This window comes from Diorhabda sublineata, chromosome 6 (genome assembly GCF_026230105.1).
Source record: "Diorhabda sublineata isolate icDioSubl1.1 chromosome 6, icDioSubl1.1, whole genome shotgun sequence".
Taxonomy (NCBI): Eukaryota; Metazoa; Arthropoda; class Insecta; order Coleoptera; family Chrysomelidae; genus Diorhabda; species Diorhabda sublineata.
This window is the reverse complement of record NC_079479.1, coordinates 31963368-31982429: the sequence shown is the minus strand read 5'-3', so window position 1 is coordinate 31982429 and position 19062 is coordinate 31963368. Positions and strand designations below refer to the sequence as shown.

Genomic DNA, 19062 nt, shown 5'->3' with positions numbered 1-19062 from the left:
ACTGTTTATAATACAAGTTCTTTAAACCGAAAATTTTTACTTTTTGATGGGAATTTCTAGCAACTCATTTCTAATTGTAGTTTCTCACAAAATTCATCTCGGTGAGAATATTTCGTTATTTGGTGGACTATTCTTTGGTTTTATTTGACCGGACTAACCGTGAAATTTTCATTTCAACCATTAAAATGTTAGTTTAAAAATGATCGATGACATTGAGATACTATTAGACGGGTCCAAATAATTAAAAAAAAAAAATATTCGAACTACTAAATTTATTCCGAAGTACAGCATCTGTCTGTATTTAAATGACGTAAAGCCGTAGTACATATAGTTTAGATATTAATATATTTCGAAAATATAGCTATTAAACACGTTTGTTTAATAATTACGAACATTTTCCAGTGTTCCATTTAACACTATAAAGTTTTAAAATTATTTTCAGTTTTGTAAATATAAATTTATGTGTGTAAGCAACATATAGAAATATGAGTAAGTTGGAATAATATTGAATTTTCATTTTTTTTAAATTGTTAGGTACCTCAATTCCGTTTCTAAGTAGTCTTTAACAGTTTTTCTTTGTTTTTTGAAAAATGTACAATAACTTTCCTACGTATAAGGACTCAATGGCTATTAAACTATACTAATTTAGACATTTTCATTTTTTATATACCCCAAAACAAACCTTAAATCTTAAATATATCACGCCACAAATAATTTTCAACCACTGTTCTACGTGTTGACATGAAAAATCATCGTAGATACTTGAAAAGAGCCTCTCATTATTTTGTTTTTCTATTGCGAACCAAGACAAACAAATGGGTACTCCATGTTTTTTTGTGAAAGCTCTAGACTCTTTTACTAAATGGTAAGCTTAAGAAAACGTATTTCATTTACTAATATTACGAAAAAACCTGTTACTCTTGTCTTACGAACACACAACACTAAAAATGATGCAAATATCGTATATGGCGATGTTTAATCCGTTTCTAAACCAATTTTACATTCGAAAGATCTTCCATATTTGTAATTATAGTGAAAATATATAAGAAGACGATAATGAAAGTCATTTCATTATTTCTAATGGTTTAGTCGATTTATCTCTCCGCATTTAAGTAATGAATTGAATGATTAGAAATTACCAAATGTTGAGATCCGAAGCAGAACTTTTTGAAACTCGATTAAAACAGTGAAAATTCTTTACACCAGACAGGAAAGTTACTTTGTCCTGCAACAGTGAAGATTACTGACTTCCCGAGACATTTTGAAGCAACGAATCAAAATTACAAGGTCTCTTGTTTATAGATTTTTCGAAATACAATCTAAAAGCTGTTTTAATGCACAACATCCACACCAATAGAACATGCAGTAAATTTTAAAAATAACTTCGTATCTTTGTGTACGATAATGAAATTAATAAAGTATGAAGGACATAAACGGAAAGTGTCGGACAGCAGGACCATGTGAGAAAACAATAGCCTTTTCAAAACAAGTATACCCCGGGCATGATGGACATCAAATATAAGTCGTTGGTAAATTCAAACATTATTCTACCCTTTTCACACTTTAAACTGGGACTTAAAAAGTCTAAAAACAGAAAAAGTGATATTAAATATGACCTTTTCTATGATAATTGTGATGCTGTTTATTCAGGACAAACATCTCGATTCTTAGAAAATAGAATAAAAAGTCATCAATATGACAAAAAAGTTAAGAATGCTTAAACGATGAAATAGCAGAAAACATTTAACTACAAAATGTTAAGAATCAAGTATAAGAAAAACAATAAATTGTAAATTTGACTTAAAATAATTCGACATCATCCGAAGAAATTTAATATAGGGAAGTTTTCAAAAAAAGGGGAGGTAGATTGATAAATTATACCAAATTTATTTGTGAAACAAGGAATCAGGTGAGGAAAAGTTAAATCAAAGGATTCAACGACAAAATAAGGATTAAGACACTACTCAGTTAGGTGCTGTTTGTAATTATAGTGGATGATGTATTGAAAGAAGTGAAACTGATACAAATAGGATACATAAATATGGAAATAGTTGGAATATCTGAATTTATTTTGTCTGCGATTTAGTGTTGTTCTTCACTTTCACTGGATTCATTATCACCTCAAGGATATTTAATCACGAAAAATAAGAGAAAATATATGAGTGTAAAAATTTTAGGGTATCAGCTTCATCATTCTGCAAGCAAATTTCTTTGTCCAGTATTTTAAACTACAAAAAGAGCAAAATGTTATTGGTTTTTTTTTGTATATTCGATCTTTTTTCAGCTGATTACTCAATAATTTGAATTTTGTTGTAGATGCATCTGCGTTATTAAAATTATTATCCCAGATGATCCTCACGTTTATCATCTACTGCTTTATCCTAATCTTAATGCCAATTATGTGGGCGCTAATAATATTCTTCTATTTATTCAAAAAATTCCTCGAATTGTACTTGATGATAAAATTTAGAAGGAAATTTGGCGGTATGCTTTATACCTCTGACGAATTGATGTTGGAAAAGGACACCCAAAAGAATGTAATCACCTCTATACTTATTATTAAAACCGAAAATGATATCACAGATGTATTTCAAAAAATAACAGCTATGGTAGAATATGGTGTTAAGCACGCTGAAAAATTTCCGAAATTATCGAGCACAGTACATTCTTGTTGTGGTTATGGATATTTATTGAGGAAAGATATAGATGTACACCAGTGCGTGAGAACAATTACAGTCGATGAAGATAGTGATAAAACAATTAAAGATGTTCTTTATGAAATTAACAAATCCGAACTACCTTACGATAATAAATTCCTTTGGCAATTTGTAATTGTGACCGGTCCAAATAAATGGAAATTACGTCAAAACATCAGAGAAGATCAAATGTATCTTCTGCTTAGAGTACATCATGTATTTGGAGGTAATAACTGTTTAAAAAATTACTTTTATTACATGTCCCAATATATAGCCTGTTTCTAAATTCAGAAGGTGATTGCTCTTATAAAAGAGGCTTGAGTACCAATTTTTTTAAAACAAATTTTTGCCCAACGTATAGTTTGCTTCAAGGAATGCTTGTGATCGTATGCTGAAAGATAAATTTTTTGCCGATCAGGCGCTGGTCAGAACTTACTTCATTTTCCTTTTATATTTTTTATAGCAATCTTTCTTCAAAATCCCCCCAATTTTAACCAGGTCTCGAGTGGCGCTTCCTTTACAAAGACTCTTCACTTAGACCCGAAATCCATAAACTAATCACTGCATAAAATTCTCTTGTTCGTTAGCTCACTCTTAATTTTATTTTGACGTCTCACTACCACCTTTCCAAAAAGGGATTCATTGATCTGAGCTGCTATATCTGGGCCCATGAGTCGTCCCCAGCGGTTGTCATTTTTCGAGACCGCCCTGAACGTTTTCTAACGCCAAAACTGCTGATGGATGCATATTTTTTCACTTTATAACACGGTATCTACGTCAAAATACTTTTAATTCGGCGGTAATTATTAGGGTTCAGCAGATAGTTCCTGGTGTCACCCAAGACTTCGTTAACGAACTTCACAAAACGATATCTTGGTCCAAAAAGGATAAATCACAACATATTCTTGCGTCTCAAAGGGTTAACTAGGACTAAAAATTTGAGTAGCCCCTTATAACTGTCGAAATTTAGATGGAATAAACAATAATCTTTGAATTTATATGATATATACGTTAGATACGTTCTTTATGTAGACTGCAAAAATTATTAATCCTGTCAACTTTTAATTTTGATCATATTTTAAATATAACAAAGTTTTTTGTTCGGAAAATTGGTTATTGATAATGAAGGATTTTAATTTTTAGATGGCTTATCAATCATCAAAGCCTTCATAGGGATGCACTCGTCTGTAGATTTGAGCAATATTAAAAAGGTTTTAGGCAAGGCTAATAAGAAAAAAAATATATTGGTAAAAATGTTGGAACTTATCTGTTTCCCTTTTTTATTACCTCACACCTTAATGATTAACAAAGCTAGAAAATCTTCTAGTCTTGGTTATATGGAACCCACAGGATCGGAAACCACCAGCAGCAGAAAGTTTTATTTCAAAATAGATGAAGATGACACTATTATCCGTTGCGTAAAAAGAATAAAGAAGGCTATAGGTAATACTGCTTTTGTGGAAGTAGTTTTAACATCAATTTCTGCAAGCTTAGAAAGATATTCTGCTAATGTAAGTGAAAATTTGAAAAACAATGTCTTGTTCAAAGTATATCAATCGACCTTTATGAATTATATCAGTATGTATAACAAAAATCGATTCATAAGCTTTTGGCTCGGCGTTGCCGTTACCAGCCCGCGTTCATCCTTCTCTCCCAATTAGAAAACTTCGAAATATCTTAGAGCTTTCATAAATACCCAACGTTTACCTTTCTAGCTAATGTTCTACTTCAACTTTGTATCTGGTGAGATTTATATGTTTTCTTTATATCTTTAGAGTTTTGTCATCTTAAATCAATCAATTATTCGGTTGCTTCATTAATTTTTGAAGATATAAAACACAGACATCTTCAAAAATAATATCAATACATAAAATATTTATTTTTCAACGTAATCTCCTTTTAGCTCCATACACTTTTCCCAGAATCGTGAAACTCCTCAAAACAGACATTAACGGCCAACATCATGTCTTCATTGTTGGAAAATCTTTCACCACCAAGCCATTTTTTCGAGTCTGCGATGAGAAAATAATCCGCGGGGGCTAAATATAAAGATATGGATGCATGAGGTAGCAATTCAAACTTTAATCAATCAATTTTGGCCATTGCAATAACTGATTTGTGTGCTGCTGGTGCATTGTCTTGGTGAAACAACAACAAATGCGGCCGTTTTTGCTTGATTTCTTCGTCCAAGCTCTGCAATAAGTTCGCATAATACTCGCACTTAATAGTTTTTCCTTTTTTAAGAAAGTTGATTAAAATTATCTCCCAAAAAAACGACGGCATGACCTTGGCAACAGATGAAACGGTCTTCGTCTTCTTTGAAACCGGTTCTTCCTTTCCAGTCTATACAGGGCAGGATTAAGCTAGGGGCTTGGGAGGGGTTATAGCCTCGGGCCCCAGGTCCAAGAGGGCCCCATCATTTGGAAATCATTCTGTATTTTTTCATGTGTTGATACCACAAATCTAACGTATTGATATTATTTTGTGAATTTTTCCGGGTTTCCGAATTCCTTAAGGGGGCCCCGTCATTATTTTAGCCCCGGGCCTTATAAATCTTAATCCGGCCCTGAGTCTATTGGTTTCATATTGTTTCTTATGTGAATTTCTCGCTTCCTAGAACCCTCATTATTTTTGTATTTTCTATGTAACTTGAAAAAATAATTAAAATCTAATATATGCCAAAACGGATTAACTATTACAGAACTGCATTAGTATTCCCGAAGCAGCCATTACTGTTGCACCCACTATGCATATTGATATGAATGAAAGAAAAAAAGACGTAGAAACGAAGAATAGATTTGGATTACTTGTATTTCAAATGCCAATTTCACTTGAGTCGCTTTCATTGTCGGACAGATTAACAGAATTGAAAAAAGCGACTAGAAAAATAGCTAATTCAGGACATCTTAAGGTTGGTATATAAAAAAATTTTAACTGATTGTATGTAAGCTTCACGAGATTTTTGTATTTTAACCTTCAACGTGCGTTCAAAGTGATACACTACGAAGATACAGGAAAGGGTAATTTTACTATTTGAGGACCAATATTCTTCAACGAGATACAAGAAGTCAATTAATTACCACTAATTTTGGGAGACTTGTGCATTAGATCTGTGTCATTCTCTATTTAAACGCTGATGATCCATCGGATCCATTGTTTCAAGTCGTGTCTTCACACATGAGCACAAACTAGATCTTCCGTATCACCAGGTGTTGTTAAGTACGGAGTTATTTGTTGTTAAATTGCCGAAAAATTTCTACATGCTGTGCAACTCATCAACGAATTGGTGTTAAATCTAATTAAAAAGCAACAAAAGCACTTTTCAATGATCTCATAAACATATTGGGGATGTACCCAAATATATCTAAAATTTGGTTTCATTAGTACTTTCGTATCAACCGCTGTATTTCGCTCACATCGATAACAGAGCGATGCTGTTGTTTTAATGTCAGTTACAACCGATCATCAACACTCATTATCGGTTCTTTGTGACGCTGACTTCAATGCACATTTGCAAATTTTGAAATAACAAATACTACGAGAAGGGAAGGGGTTACTGTATATGCCCCTTCATGATCCTCAAACAAAAATCAAGAAAAGCCTTTATTCCTAAATATTTAACAATAAATAATTAAGGCCTCAATCTTCACAATGGTAAAATTAACGTTGTGCCATCACAATATTTGATATTTTTAATGGTGAACGTATTCAGAACGTGTTGTCATATTGCTTTTGAGTTGCTTATTTTCTATGACTTGCGATGTGGATTAAACCAACAGCAGTGTACCCAAGGAAAGCCTTTATTCCGATATATTCAACAATAATTAAGACCTAATCGTCACAATTTCTAAACCAGATAATTCAAATTTAGGTTTTTTTACTTTTGACAATTGCCGTGGAAGGGACAGTATTTGATCTTGGAATTTCACAGCTCCAAACTTTATTCGATTTTTGAGTTTTATCATTAATAGAATCTTCTACTTATCCTTCCTCCAAAATGGAAGATTTCCCTCATCCAATTCGCTTCATTCACATCCTATATACCACTTTTCACAAAAACAATGGACAAACTAGACATCATATTTTGGATAGTTTTTTATCAAGATAACCATCGGAAATAGTTCGATATCTACTCGGTTTAGAATAGATTAAACGTGAAAGTCCGAGAATTAATATTTTACGAATAACTGGATTGGTGAGCTTCTAGTTGTTTTAACTGAATTTATGAAGTACACAATTGAGTAAATCCCAATTAAAATAGCCTAACCTAAGCTTAACTAATCCTAACCTAAAATGGATCTATTCCTTGTCTACTCAGATACCTTTTTGCTCTCTACAACCGAAACCCCAGTTTCTACAAATAGGCCTCCCAAAATGAAACCTTTTGCTTTTCGCAATCAAATTATTTGTGAAATTCGAAGTAATACATTCCAATCTTTGGGAACTCAATAGACGGAGTCTACGATATCGTAAACGAGTTTTTACTATGATCCTAAACCGGACAGAGAATATATAGAAAAATAAAAATTATAAGTTATAAGAAATCATATCAAACTCTGCTAGTCGATAAAATAAGTAGTTTTAGATATCATACAAGATATTTGGCACCTATAGAAAATTTTAGAATATCCAAATCCAAAATACACTCATTTGTAAAACGGGACAGTCCTCTAGACCAGGGGTGCTCAAACTGTCGATCGCGATCGACCAGTCGATCGCGAGTGCTTTTTGAGTACATCTCGAAAAGAAAAAAATTTTTAATAAGTAGGTAGGTAACTAAACTACAAAAATGTATTACGTAATAAAATAACACTGCTTGCGGCAAAAGGCGGCTTTATCAAAGGAACGCGCGGAGCTTGTCAAAGAAAAGCCGCGTTGTTTCTAGACTAGACTGTACTGTCTAGTTTCGGGCGGCGCGTTTGACGGGAACATTCGAGGCTTTCTTTCACGCCGATATAAATGTTGCGCCTGCATGAATTGGAGTCATTCTGAATTGTAACTTGATAGCGATACTACATCGATACAAAGTTTATTATTAAATAGTGGAAAATGAGTGCAGTGAAGAAATCTAAAACGTATCATTTTAATAAGGATTGGGAGGAAGAATTTTTCTTTTGTATGGTGAAGGATAAATGCATTTGTGTTATTTGTCGTGCGTCAGTTGCAATACCTAAGCGTGGTAACTTAGAGAGGCATCATAATACGGATCATAAAAACTATCAAAAGGATTTTCCGCCACAGAGTGAATTAAGAAAACGAAAAGTAAGTGATTTTATATCTTGTTTGAAAAAAGAACAAACCATGTTCACAAGACCAGCCAAACAATCAAAAGCTGCTACGATCGCGTCATTTAAAATATCTCATATATTGGCGAAACACAAGAAACCATTCGAAGATGGATCGGTGGTGAAGGAAGCATTTATTGAAGCGGGTGAGACTTTATTTGGAGATTTTAAAAATAAAACAGAAATCATGTCTACTATTAGAGAACTTCAGTTATCTCGTCCGACTGTCACAAGGCGTATTGAAGTCATGAGTCAGGACATCGCAGATAAACTAAAACATGATATCATGGAATGTACATACTTTTCTTTACAGTTCGACGAATCCACCGATATGACAGACACTGCCCAGCTGTGTATTTTTATTCGGATGGTATTCAATGACATGTCGGCTAAGGAAGAATTTTTGACAATCATTCCTCTGAAGGGGAAGACCCGTGGCGAAGATATATATAAAGTTTTCTTTAATTTTTTAAAAAACTACGAGCTACCAATATATAAATTAGTGTGCATTACAACCGATGGAGCACCAGCAATGACTGGAAACAAAAACGGTCTTGTGGCATTGTGTCGAGCTAATGAAGAATTCCCTTCTTTTTTTTCATTCCATTGCATTATACATCAACAAGTTTTGTGTTCCAAAGCTTTAAACACGGAGGAAATTATGGGCATTGTAACAAAAATTGTGAATTCCATCCGTGCACGTAGCTTGCAACGGCGGCTCTTTCAGTTGCAGTTGGAAGATGGGGAGTCAGCTGAACACACTGATGTAGTTCTTCATACAGACGTCAGGTGGTTGAGTCGCGGAAACTTCCTACAAAGGTTTCAAGAATTATTGCCCGAAATAACAGCTTTTCTAGACGAAAGAGGTGATGACACTCAGATTTTGAAAAACGAAAAATGGCTGACTGATTTGGCATTTTTGACTGACATCACAATGCACTTAAACATCGTTAACTTGGAGCTTCAAGGTAAAGGAAAAACTATTATTGAGATGATTAGAGCAGTAAACGCATTCAAAAGTAAATTGCAGCTTATGATAGATCAACTGAAAAGAAAGGATCTGAAACATTTTCCGTCTTTGAAAACAAGGATTCCTCAGTTTAATAATGATACGTATGGGGCTGAATTATCAAATATTTTGGGACAATTCGAAATGCGTTTTTATGATTGCAGTAAATTGGAAAATATAGTATCATTTATGAGTTATCTTTTTTCATGTAAGAACATTGAGGAATTAGCTACTGAAATAGTAAGTCAGTTTAATATGAACTCATGTTCTGTTGAAAATTAGTTGTTGCAGATTATATCAGATATACATCTCAAAGCTACAGCATCTGATACAAATTTCTGGTGTTTTATATCTGAAGATAAATATCCGAATCTGAGGCAAATCGCCCTTCAACTGACGGCATTGTTTGGGTAAACTTACTTGTGCGAGTCTGCATTTTCTGAAATGAAGATAATTAAGTCAAAATATCGCAATCGACTAACTGACGATCATATGTCATCATGCTTGCGATTAGCACTCAATGGTTACGTTCCATCTTATGAAAAGTATGCTGAGGACATGCAGTGCCACGCTTCAACATCCAAAGCCACTCTTTAGTTAGGTTTAACACCATATGTAACTCTTTTGTTTTGTAACAACCAATACACTCGCAATTTTGAATAACTATGAGTTTTTTCATTGATATTGTAGAGAAGAACCTAACTAAACCTAACCCAAACCTTGACTAAAATAATGTACCTATATTGTGCAGAAAGCTAATATCTATATATGCTTAGGTACACCCTACCTAGGTAGGTAGGGTGTATCGTGTATGTACGACAACCTTGCATCACACATACTTGCAGCCTCTCAGAGTCGATCGTAAGTAGTCTAAAAATATTGAGGTAGATCGCCAGCAGTTCAAGTTTGAGCACCCCTGCTCTAGACCCTCTAGCGGGAGCGTATACCCTCAACGCTTAAATTTTAAATATAAAAGTAGATTGAGTGATATCCCATTCTCAATACTTGATATTGTACATAATCATGCAATACGAGGGCTGCTACTTAAGTTTCGAGATATGTCAAATCTTACAACGCCATCACAAAGTTTGAAATTTTCAAAACGTGTTGTCATATTGCTATTTGAGTTGTTTACAGTTACTTGAAACATTTGTCTTGGTCACAAAATAATATTAAACCCTGCGATGATTTTCTATGACTTTCGAAGTGTTTCGATCAACTCGCTTCGACTTTAGGTGATGAATGAATTGCATGGAGGTCGTCCAAAGTCGGCTATTACGCCCGAAAATATGCGATGCGATGAATTATGACAGTCGATCTGTGCATATGAACCAGATGAGCCAAATGCAACAAAAGTTGTTCGCGCACAAATCACTTCGAAGCAAATGTCACTACAGTTGCATTAGAGCAAGGTAAAACGGTCAATTCTCAATGGTACAGTGTTCGAGAACATCAGAAAATCTCAATCATTCTAAACCACGACAAAGCGAGCTCACGCACATCAGTTCAAACAAAATGGTTTTCGAGGAGTCATCCACCGTAAAGTCTTTATTTGGCATCCAGTGATTTCTTCTTATTGCCGCAGATCAAAAATGAATTGCGAGGTCAACGTTTTACTACGCTCCAATTTATTTTTGTTTTTATTTTTCTATCTTAAGTAGATACGAAAAATTCTTTAATTTTTCTCATATTACTTCCCGGGGCATTAACCAATTTGCTTACTTTATATATTAATAAATTTGAATGCAAAACGTTTGTTAATATGATTTATTATAAGTACACCGAGTGTAACTTGAAATCACAAACGTGTTTATATAAAATGTACGAATAAATTGGTTTTAGGTTACGTTTTTGCTTATAAATTACATTATAGGACTATTTCCCAATAATATGGCTAGATACTTATTCAATGTGGACAACTATGGTATATGTTTTAGTAATATACCGTCATTACCTAAAGTACGTTTGTTCAATGGATTAGAAATAGAACATATGGTTTTCTTTCCACCTGTTAAAGGAGCTAGTGGTAAATATGTATATAAGACAATAGAAAAATAAGTAGATTAACCAAGTAGTGTCTATTTATTATCATAATTATCTATCCTAGTCGCAGGGTAAACAATTTTAAAGTAGATAATAGATAACAAAGTACTATTCCGTATTGTTCATCTTTTCCCTCTTTAACCTTCATTTTTTTTAATCTTCCTCTACTTCTGATTCGTATTGTTATAGCTTCGAATATTCTTCTTATAATTATTTTCCTTTCATATGTCCGCACTTTAGTTAATTTCCTAATATGTTTGTTCTACAAGTTTTCCATTTAATATTTGTCGGTGTGTTTAGTTTCTAACTTGATCTTCTTCTTAATTTTTAAGAGAAATCTCATTTTAATTATTTGTATCTATTATCCTATATTTTTAGATTGTTGTCCGCATTTCGGAGCCCTATACATTTCCACCCTTATTTCCTTTAATATTTAATTATTATCTATGAGGAATGATATTTTTATGGTGTGGAATAATGTTCTAACTGTCATTTCCATGTCTATTTTTCCATCTCTTGCTATCATTGAGCCTAAGTATTAAAGATAACTTGTCATTAAACTAAATTAAGCTATAAAAGTATTGTTGACGTAGCAGATAAGTTTAACAACCAAGTGAGCAAGTTTGAGGAAATCAAGCTATGAGAGGAAAATAATATATTAGAATAAGCTACTTTTGAATCAACATTTGTTATATACCTCGTATAATATATATTTTTTTGGATAATTCCTCGTAACGTGATTTACTGAACTACTAGCAGACTTATTAACAATTTAATATTTCCAGACCGTCTTTGATTTAACTTTTTTTAATCGATTTTATTAAATTTTCAGGTGTGGCTTTTGGTTTATCAACTTTTGATGATAAAATACATTTGGGCCTCGCAGTTAATGATAAAATAATGATTAATCACGAAAATTGCCAGAAAATAGTGGATGATGTTTTCCAGTTTATTAGATTATTTGATGAAGAATTGCATATGAAGGAATTACCAACGAAATTCGTCAGTATCAAATTATAAAACAAATACTTAATCAGAATTAAAAGTGAAAAACTAAATTGGTATTTGTTTGTTTTTTTATCAAATTTCAAATTCAACGATAAATTCATAATTGATATATATTTAATTAAAATACTATAGATAAAGTTATCAAAAATTTCTGATTACTAGGTTCAGTTTACGAAAAATAAATATAAGAATGTCTAAATACAAAAAAAAGACATAACAAAACCTTTACCACAACATCTATTGACGATTTAGTTAACATATAAATTGTGAAGATAACTGTATGCTTTTACCTATCGCTTTAACAAATCAAAAGAAGATGGCGGTAGTAGTTTAAAAAGCAAATTATTTCAATGCGGAAATATCAAGGATAAAAATATATATTTTTACGAATTGTTTTAAAAACAATATTAAGATTCAAATACATATAATTTCAATTTTTATATAAAATAAAAAGCAACTAAGTATGCTTAGGAATTGTAGCTATTAGAATATTATATGAATATAATGTCTGATCTAATTGGTAAAAAGATGGTTTTTTGTAATCTAATATAATTATAAAAAAAATCATCTCGAATTTCAACCCTTCATATTATTTGAAATAGATTAATCAGAGCTCTATGCAGATTTCTCTAACAAACTTACCATTCATCCAAACTTTTATTTTTGATTTTAGTATTGAACGTATACTGGTTTGATACTGATAAAAAAATCTTCTTCTTTTTCATAAAGTATCTTATCCTGTCAGATATTTTATCAATAATAACTCAACCGAAGCGTTTCTGGATTGCCAACATAGTGATCAGAAGAATTAATATTATCAATTCAAATTCTTTGTTAAGCCATTATTTCGTAAACAAACAAATCTTATTTTCCAGATGTTGTAATGTACCACCCTTTCCAGAGCGGGTTAACAGGGTTGTCTTTTTGTTGAGATGAGTTGGATTTATAAACTATTATGTTTGGCGTTACGTTCGAATTCGAGCTCGTGCTGGAAACTACTTATAGAGTTTTTGACTTCCCTTTGTCACTGGAGAATTGATTGGATAGTCCTATTTGGACCAACAACATTTTTCGGGCTCTCCGAGTATTTGTGTTACTAGAATAATAGAAGGTTTGTGACATGCGCACGTTTTTGTAAACAAACGATCAGCTGCTAGAACACCAGCTACGTCATTACGTTTACATTTTTGTTTTATTTATATTTTTATGTCAAACAGAACTTCACTAACAATATGTTCGAGTTATGAGGATGTCACTTGTCTACTGCGTATCTTTTTATTGTCACAAACCTTCTATTATTCTAGTAACCTTGTTTATAAACCACACGAGATATATTTAATTTATTTTAAACGCAAACGTTTATAAATTGACTTTCTATCAAACGGTTATACCGCCGTGACCCGATCGCTAAGGCATCGTTTGTTGTCTGTAAGATCAGATTTAATGGATGACAATTGTTAAGGACCGTGTACGTGGCAAAGATTAAGAAGGGCCTATGTCCAGCTGTGGATGCGACTGCCTGTTTGATGACGATTCTTATTTTATTCTTATCTCAATTGTATCAGCTCCCGATAAATAATTGTTGAGATTTTTAGGTCCACTTTTTACTATCGTTGTATTGTATTTCAGTATAATCCATAGAGTTAATATTAAAGGTAGAGAGAGCGCCATGTCAGTTCATGAATGGTACTATTGGGAGAGAGAGAAAAAACATCGGTTTACCACTCTCCACTTCTCTCCACTCGCAATTGAAAGTTTGTTATATAATCCAAGAATCTTGTTAATGACGTTAAACATTGTATTTATTTTTTCTGAAGCTTAACGATTGACTAGATATAATTTTTTTGATTAAATAATATCACGAAAATAACTCTTCTTTATCGATGTAAATTGGATCGAACATTATAGGTAGGATCGACGACACTGCATGGAGTTCTACACTTCTTCGACTTGTTAAAGTTAAAGACGATAAAAATGATTGTGTGGTCTCGCTAGTTTCAGCGTTCGTGCTGGTACCTCAGCGAGAATATGCCTCCTCGGGCTAATATGGGAGTGTCTGAGCCCTGTAACATATAATTTGTATGTCAACAAAGAATAATAACAGCAGTCCTAACGAGTTTTCATGTTATCTCCTTATTTATTTGTATACATACTGCTTCGGGTTCATGCACCTAAGTAGGGTCGGATTTAGGCCCACCTGGTGAAGATCTGTCAAAGTATATTAAAATTTAAAATTGATTTCGATAAAAAAATAATCAAATAGGAACACCTGAAGATATATATGATGTATTAGTTTTCGGTTTCGAACATAAACATCGTCATATTTTTCTAGTAAAAGGACATTAAAGATCGTCCTAACGGGTACAAATTTTATTTTACTAATGTAGAGTTAATTTACAATTATTTGCATCCAAATGAAGTGGAGAGATTGTTTCATCTTCGATTTAATGCCATACATACTAGAATTTTTGATACATAAACTTTCTCCTCCAACTATCTCTCCATGTATGTCTTTCTTGAAAAATTCAAAAAATGTTAAACTGAAACGAATGTTATGTAAGGTTAGGTTAGGTTAGGTTATGTTAGGTTGTAAAAATACAGAAAAGTTTAATTTATTAATGTTTAGATCATCATAATCATCAAGCCTTTCAATCATTTGGATTATGGCTATCGTTTCTAGCGCTTTAAAATCTTTTTTTTTTAGGTGGTTTACTCCTCGTTTTCTATTTTTGTTTTCTTCGTAGTTTATCGTTTGTCTTGGCTGCTTTTGTTATTATTTTCCATTCCTTTCGGTTCCGACATTTTGCCCTCCAGTTCTCTATATTAAGTACTCTTATGTCCTCCTCTATTTCGTTTCTCCAAGTCTTTCTCAGCCTGTTTCTTTCCCTTGACAACAATGGGATCCATTGCGTTATTTTTTTGATCATTTGAATTGGTTTTCTTCTTATTATATGCCCAGCCCAGTTGAGTCTTTGTGCTTTTATGTACTTCACCATATTTTCCTTCCCCAGCTCTATTTAGGTACCATTATTACTAGTACTGTTATTAGATTATTAGAATAATATTAAGATATAATATTCTAATTGTTAGACTTGATGAAGCATCTAAAGAACCACTAAAAGATACGAAGTTTATGTCGGCTGCGTTGGGAGGTACTTACAAAGATTTTTAGTAGGATTTATGATCCTGATAAGTAAGAATTATAGGAGTGCCGCCAGTAAATGTAAATATGAGTTTCCTGAAATATCACGGAACGGTTGCCTTATCATAATGTCTATAAAGAAATGTCATGAAGTTGTTTCTTTTTTTAAGAATAATTTGTTATAATTGTTTAACAGTGTCGTCGATTTAGTGTTGTGCAGGAATATATTGAGAAAAACAGGATGTTAATCGTTGAAATTTAGCTAAAATCGCGCTAGATTGATATATGACGGGAATGGGACAAGGCCCGACCCTTGAGGCAGCAGAATGTGACAAGTGCAGAAAGCGTACATTACCAAGAACGTGTTTCCTAAATGCATTTTATTGAAGCAACAAATCAGTACTGATTACATAAAAGTTACTTATTATATTAGTCTAATTGACTAACAACTAATTCTTAAATCAGTTATAACATTTAAATAATAGCTGATACGATAAATAACACTTAGATAAGAAATTGTAGATGATTTGTAGAAGTTTGCCTAGTTAAAAAATTTAATATCATTTTTGTATAAAATAATGATCTACCTTCCATACCCACATATGTTATTGAAAGAAATAGGTTAGGTTAGGCTAAGTTAGGTTAGGTTAGGCTAAGTTAGGTTAGGTTAGATTTTCACGTATTCAAAAGGGGGATTACGTGATACCTCATGAAAAGGTAGTACCTTTACAAAAGTAGCAAATTTCTTTTTAGTACAGGTGACACGCGGGAAATGGTCTGGTTTTAATTAAATAATACTCAGTTAATTTCAAAGTGTATATTTATCTAAAACAAAATCTCTAATTATTTTTATAGGATAGTTTCTAAAGACATAAAGATGAGTTTTTATATATTGCAATTTAGTAGCAACTACTAACTCATAAATATTTTAAGATCCCTATTTTTGAGAAAGTATCAAATGCTTTTGATATAAGTCTCCTATTTTTGATTATAATCAGTAACTTTCTTAATCACATCACAGCATTATCATCCTTCTAAGACATAATAGCCTGTCAAAGAAAGATGATTTATTATTATTTGCTATTTTAATCGGCAAAACTCTTAGAAGCGTTACTAAACCTGCCTCCGCTTCATAGAGAAAAAAGGTTCTTAAAGGCTAATCTAAACCGAAAAATTAAAGCTAGGAAGTCTGACAGATCACCTAAGAATTCTATAATTGATAAAGCTAGAAAACAGTGACAAACCAATGGACTAAATGCACAGCATGATGGACATAGACATCCCATTCGAATTGGTAATCAGTGATCGCCAATCATGGGTAAATAGAGAGTTGAAAATATATCTTTGTAACGAAGTCTTTCAACGCCATTATTAACCAACTAACCTCACCTAACCTATAAAGTTCAACTTCACTTATAACGATCTAACCTATTAAGCTTATTGTCATTTGATGTCATTCATAAATTAACCAATAAATATTGAACATCAGTCACTACAACTCATCCCTATCTAATCTATAAAAATGCAACGTCAAATATGACTCGGATTTTCCACCAATGAAGAGGTGATGTCGGCAGTTAATGGCTATGGTATGTATGGAGCTAAAAGAAGAAAAAAATATATTTTTTTCCAAAATTTTCGTGTTTCTTTTGTTGAACCAAGTACTTCTGGGACCATCCCCGTAGTTTGAATATTGTACTCCAACAGAATAATAAAAAATAAAGAGATATGTAACGCAAATAATAATGTCGGAGTTTAAATAATTATTTAGAAAATTTTCCGTAAACGCTACTGCTTAAACAAATATTCCTTTAAAAATCTTTTTGAACTTTTCTCACTTACATTTATTTTCTCAATATTTACCCGACATAGAAACCGTAGTTTCCAGTAAATACAAGCAATGAAGCGCCTTCTCTACCCAAACATGCCTTATTTTATTTAGGTACCGTAATCACTACTCGGATAATTGTTTCCTTTGAAAATTTTACCGAATCAAATAAGAAATTTAATCCCTTTAGATTGTGGTACTGTGAAATTGCTCAACAATATACCTTTCGGGTAGTACCTACAATAAATAGCGGTCGCTTTTACGTGTTAATTTTAGATTTCATATCATATTTTCAAACGGGCCGGTTTATATTGAAAAATTACCAGGAGCTATTTCATTTATATGCTTGTAAAAATATATCTTGAACAAAAATATGAAAACTGGCAGGAATTAGAAAAAAAAAAACATCAATTGGGGCTTTAATTATGCTAATATTAGTTGTTGCAGATAGTAACGTCTAGTATTTTTCACGATCTAAAGACCGCTTCACATGATGCAATACAACGTGCAATTCAATGCAAGTCGCATTATTTCTTGATCAAAAGCATGCGCAGATGAAGTTCATCTGATTGTTTCATGCAAGATCTTGACTTTATCGGTTTTGTGGCATTTTTATTGCGTGCAAGTTACTTTTGGCTTAACAGATCAGCAGACTTTGAGGTTAGGATTTTGTTTACTTTTACTTAGGAATGGGTATCGGTAGACAAAATATCGATGTTTGCCATCGATGTTTTTTCATCTAGTGAACATCGATGGTTGATAATCATCGGAAGAAGATCATCGATGCTTCGAAACATCGATTTTTTCCTAAAAGAACAGAAAAGGTATAAAAAAAACAATTAAGATCATATATCATAAAGAAACGTTGTAAATTAATGAATTTTTCTGTTTGTAAATTAACGGATTTTGCGTAAAAGCTGATAGGTAAATACAAGTATTTGTTTCTCTAAAATTCATTGATAAATAAAATCCTGAAATTAATTTTTAGTCGAAAGTCGAAAAGAAAAATCATCTGTAATTTTTCACTCATTATTACACAAAAATAATTAGGAGAAAAACAAGGTTATGAGCTTCAAAACACACTTCATTAAAAAGAAATAAATTTTACAATTTAAGTTGTAATAATAATTAAAAACAAAAACAAAGCAATATAGAATAATTGATCAATTAATATTAAAAAGATGAAAAGTTTCGCAGCCATATCCTCTGAGAAGCGATTTTTGAGAGAGATTTTAGTAGAGTACTTCATCATTTTCCAAAAAGCCAGAGGTTCCTGCTCAATCTTCTCGATTGGGAAATTTAGGTATAACGGAAGTTCTTCGGGCATTGATTTATCTATCGATTGTTTCTTTTTTCTTGCCATGCACTCTGAATTCACTCAAAACGTACACCCGTGTTCCACAACCTTCTTTATTCATGGAAAGGGATTCAAGTAATGAAATAAATAGTCTTGGCTAATTTGAAATTTATTAATTGAAGTAGCTTTTTAACAACTAGGAATTATTGAAATTACCAAAACATCGATGTTTATTTAAAACCATCGATAACTGCAAAACATCGAAAGAAAATCATCGATTGAAAAATCATCGATGTTTTGATAACATCGAACCATCGATACCCATCCAGCAGTCTTAAAAAACTGACTAGCCTGCAGTGAATATATGCTATACAATAAATAAAGGGAAAGAGAGAGATTTGTTGTGTATATTTGGGTGGGATTGGAAAATTTTTATGGAAAGGTTATGCTCCTCTGTAGGGCTGGGGTTGTAGTGATAGGTTTGTGATTGCGCTGCTTCAGGCTGAAAAAAGAAAAAATAACAGACGACCACGTGGCTCGAAGAAGAAAAAAAAAAGCTCCAGTCTAGAAAACAAACGCTTCCTTCCAAGTTTAGGAATATATATTTTTAAAATTATTTGATAGGAAGTTGGGGCTGCATTATTCCATATCTTCGGCCATGTGGTTGGTGAACCTATTCACCAGGTTACAAGAAAACCGCAGAAAACCTGCAACACCGACGATATGTAATACTCTACCCTTATATTTATACCTC

General features: G+C 32.6%; 2 protein-coding genes across 3 annotated transcripts in view; one reads left to right on the top strand and one right to left on the bottom strand.

The window, feature by feature from the left end:
• Positions 1-12729, bottom strand: part of LOC130445173 (slowpoke-binding protein) — a 44554-nt gene extending 31825 nt beyond the window's left edge. The window contains exon 1 of the mRNA XM_056780711.1: positions 12684-12729. Within this exon, the coding sequence (XP_056636689.1) occupies positions 12684-12686 (3 nt within the window). The 5' untranslated portion in view covers positions 12687-12729. The remainder of the gene's footprint in view (positions 1-12683) is intronic.
• LOC130445171 (uncharacterized) lies at positions 295-12097 on the top strand. Of its 2 annotated transcripts, none has more exons than XM_056780698.1 (6): positions 295-489; positions 2317-2922; positions 3840-4207; positions 5398-5607; positions 10833-11016; positions 11866-12097. In XM_056780698.1, the coding sequence occupies exons 1-6, from the start codon at positions 486-488 to the stop codon at positions 12051-12053; spliced, it is 1560 nt and encodes a 519-aa protein (XP_056636676.1). In that variant the 5' UTR covers positions 295-485; the 3' UTR covers positions 12054-12097. The 2 variants fall into 2 exon arrangements, with proteins under 2 accessions (XP_056636676.1, XP_056636677.1); XM_056780699.1 differs by lacking the exon at positions 295-489 and adding an exon at positions 776-865 and having other exon boundaries at positions 11866-12079.
• Positions 12730-19062: the final 6333 nt, after the last annotated feature.

Excerpts from the sequence above, each read along its gene's own strand:
- LOC130445171 (XM_056780698.1), top strand. Across the intron at positions 4,208-5,397 it reads TAGAAAGATATTCTGCTAAT|AACTGCATTAGTATTCCCGA; the intron begins GTAAGTGAAAAT and ends TAACTATTACAG. Across the intron at positions 5,608-10,832 it reads CTAATTCAGGACATCTTAAG|GTTACGTTTTTGCTTATAAA; the intron begins GTTGGTATATAA and ends AATTGGTTTTAG.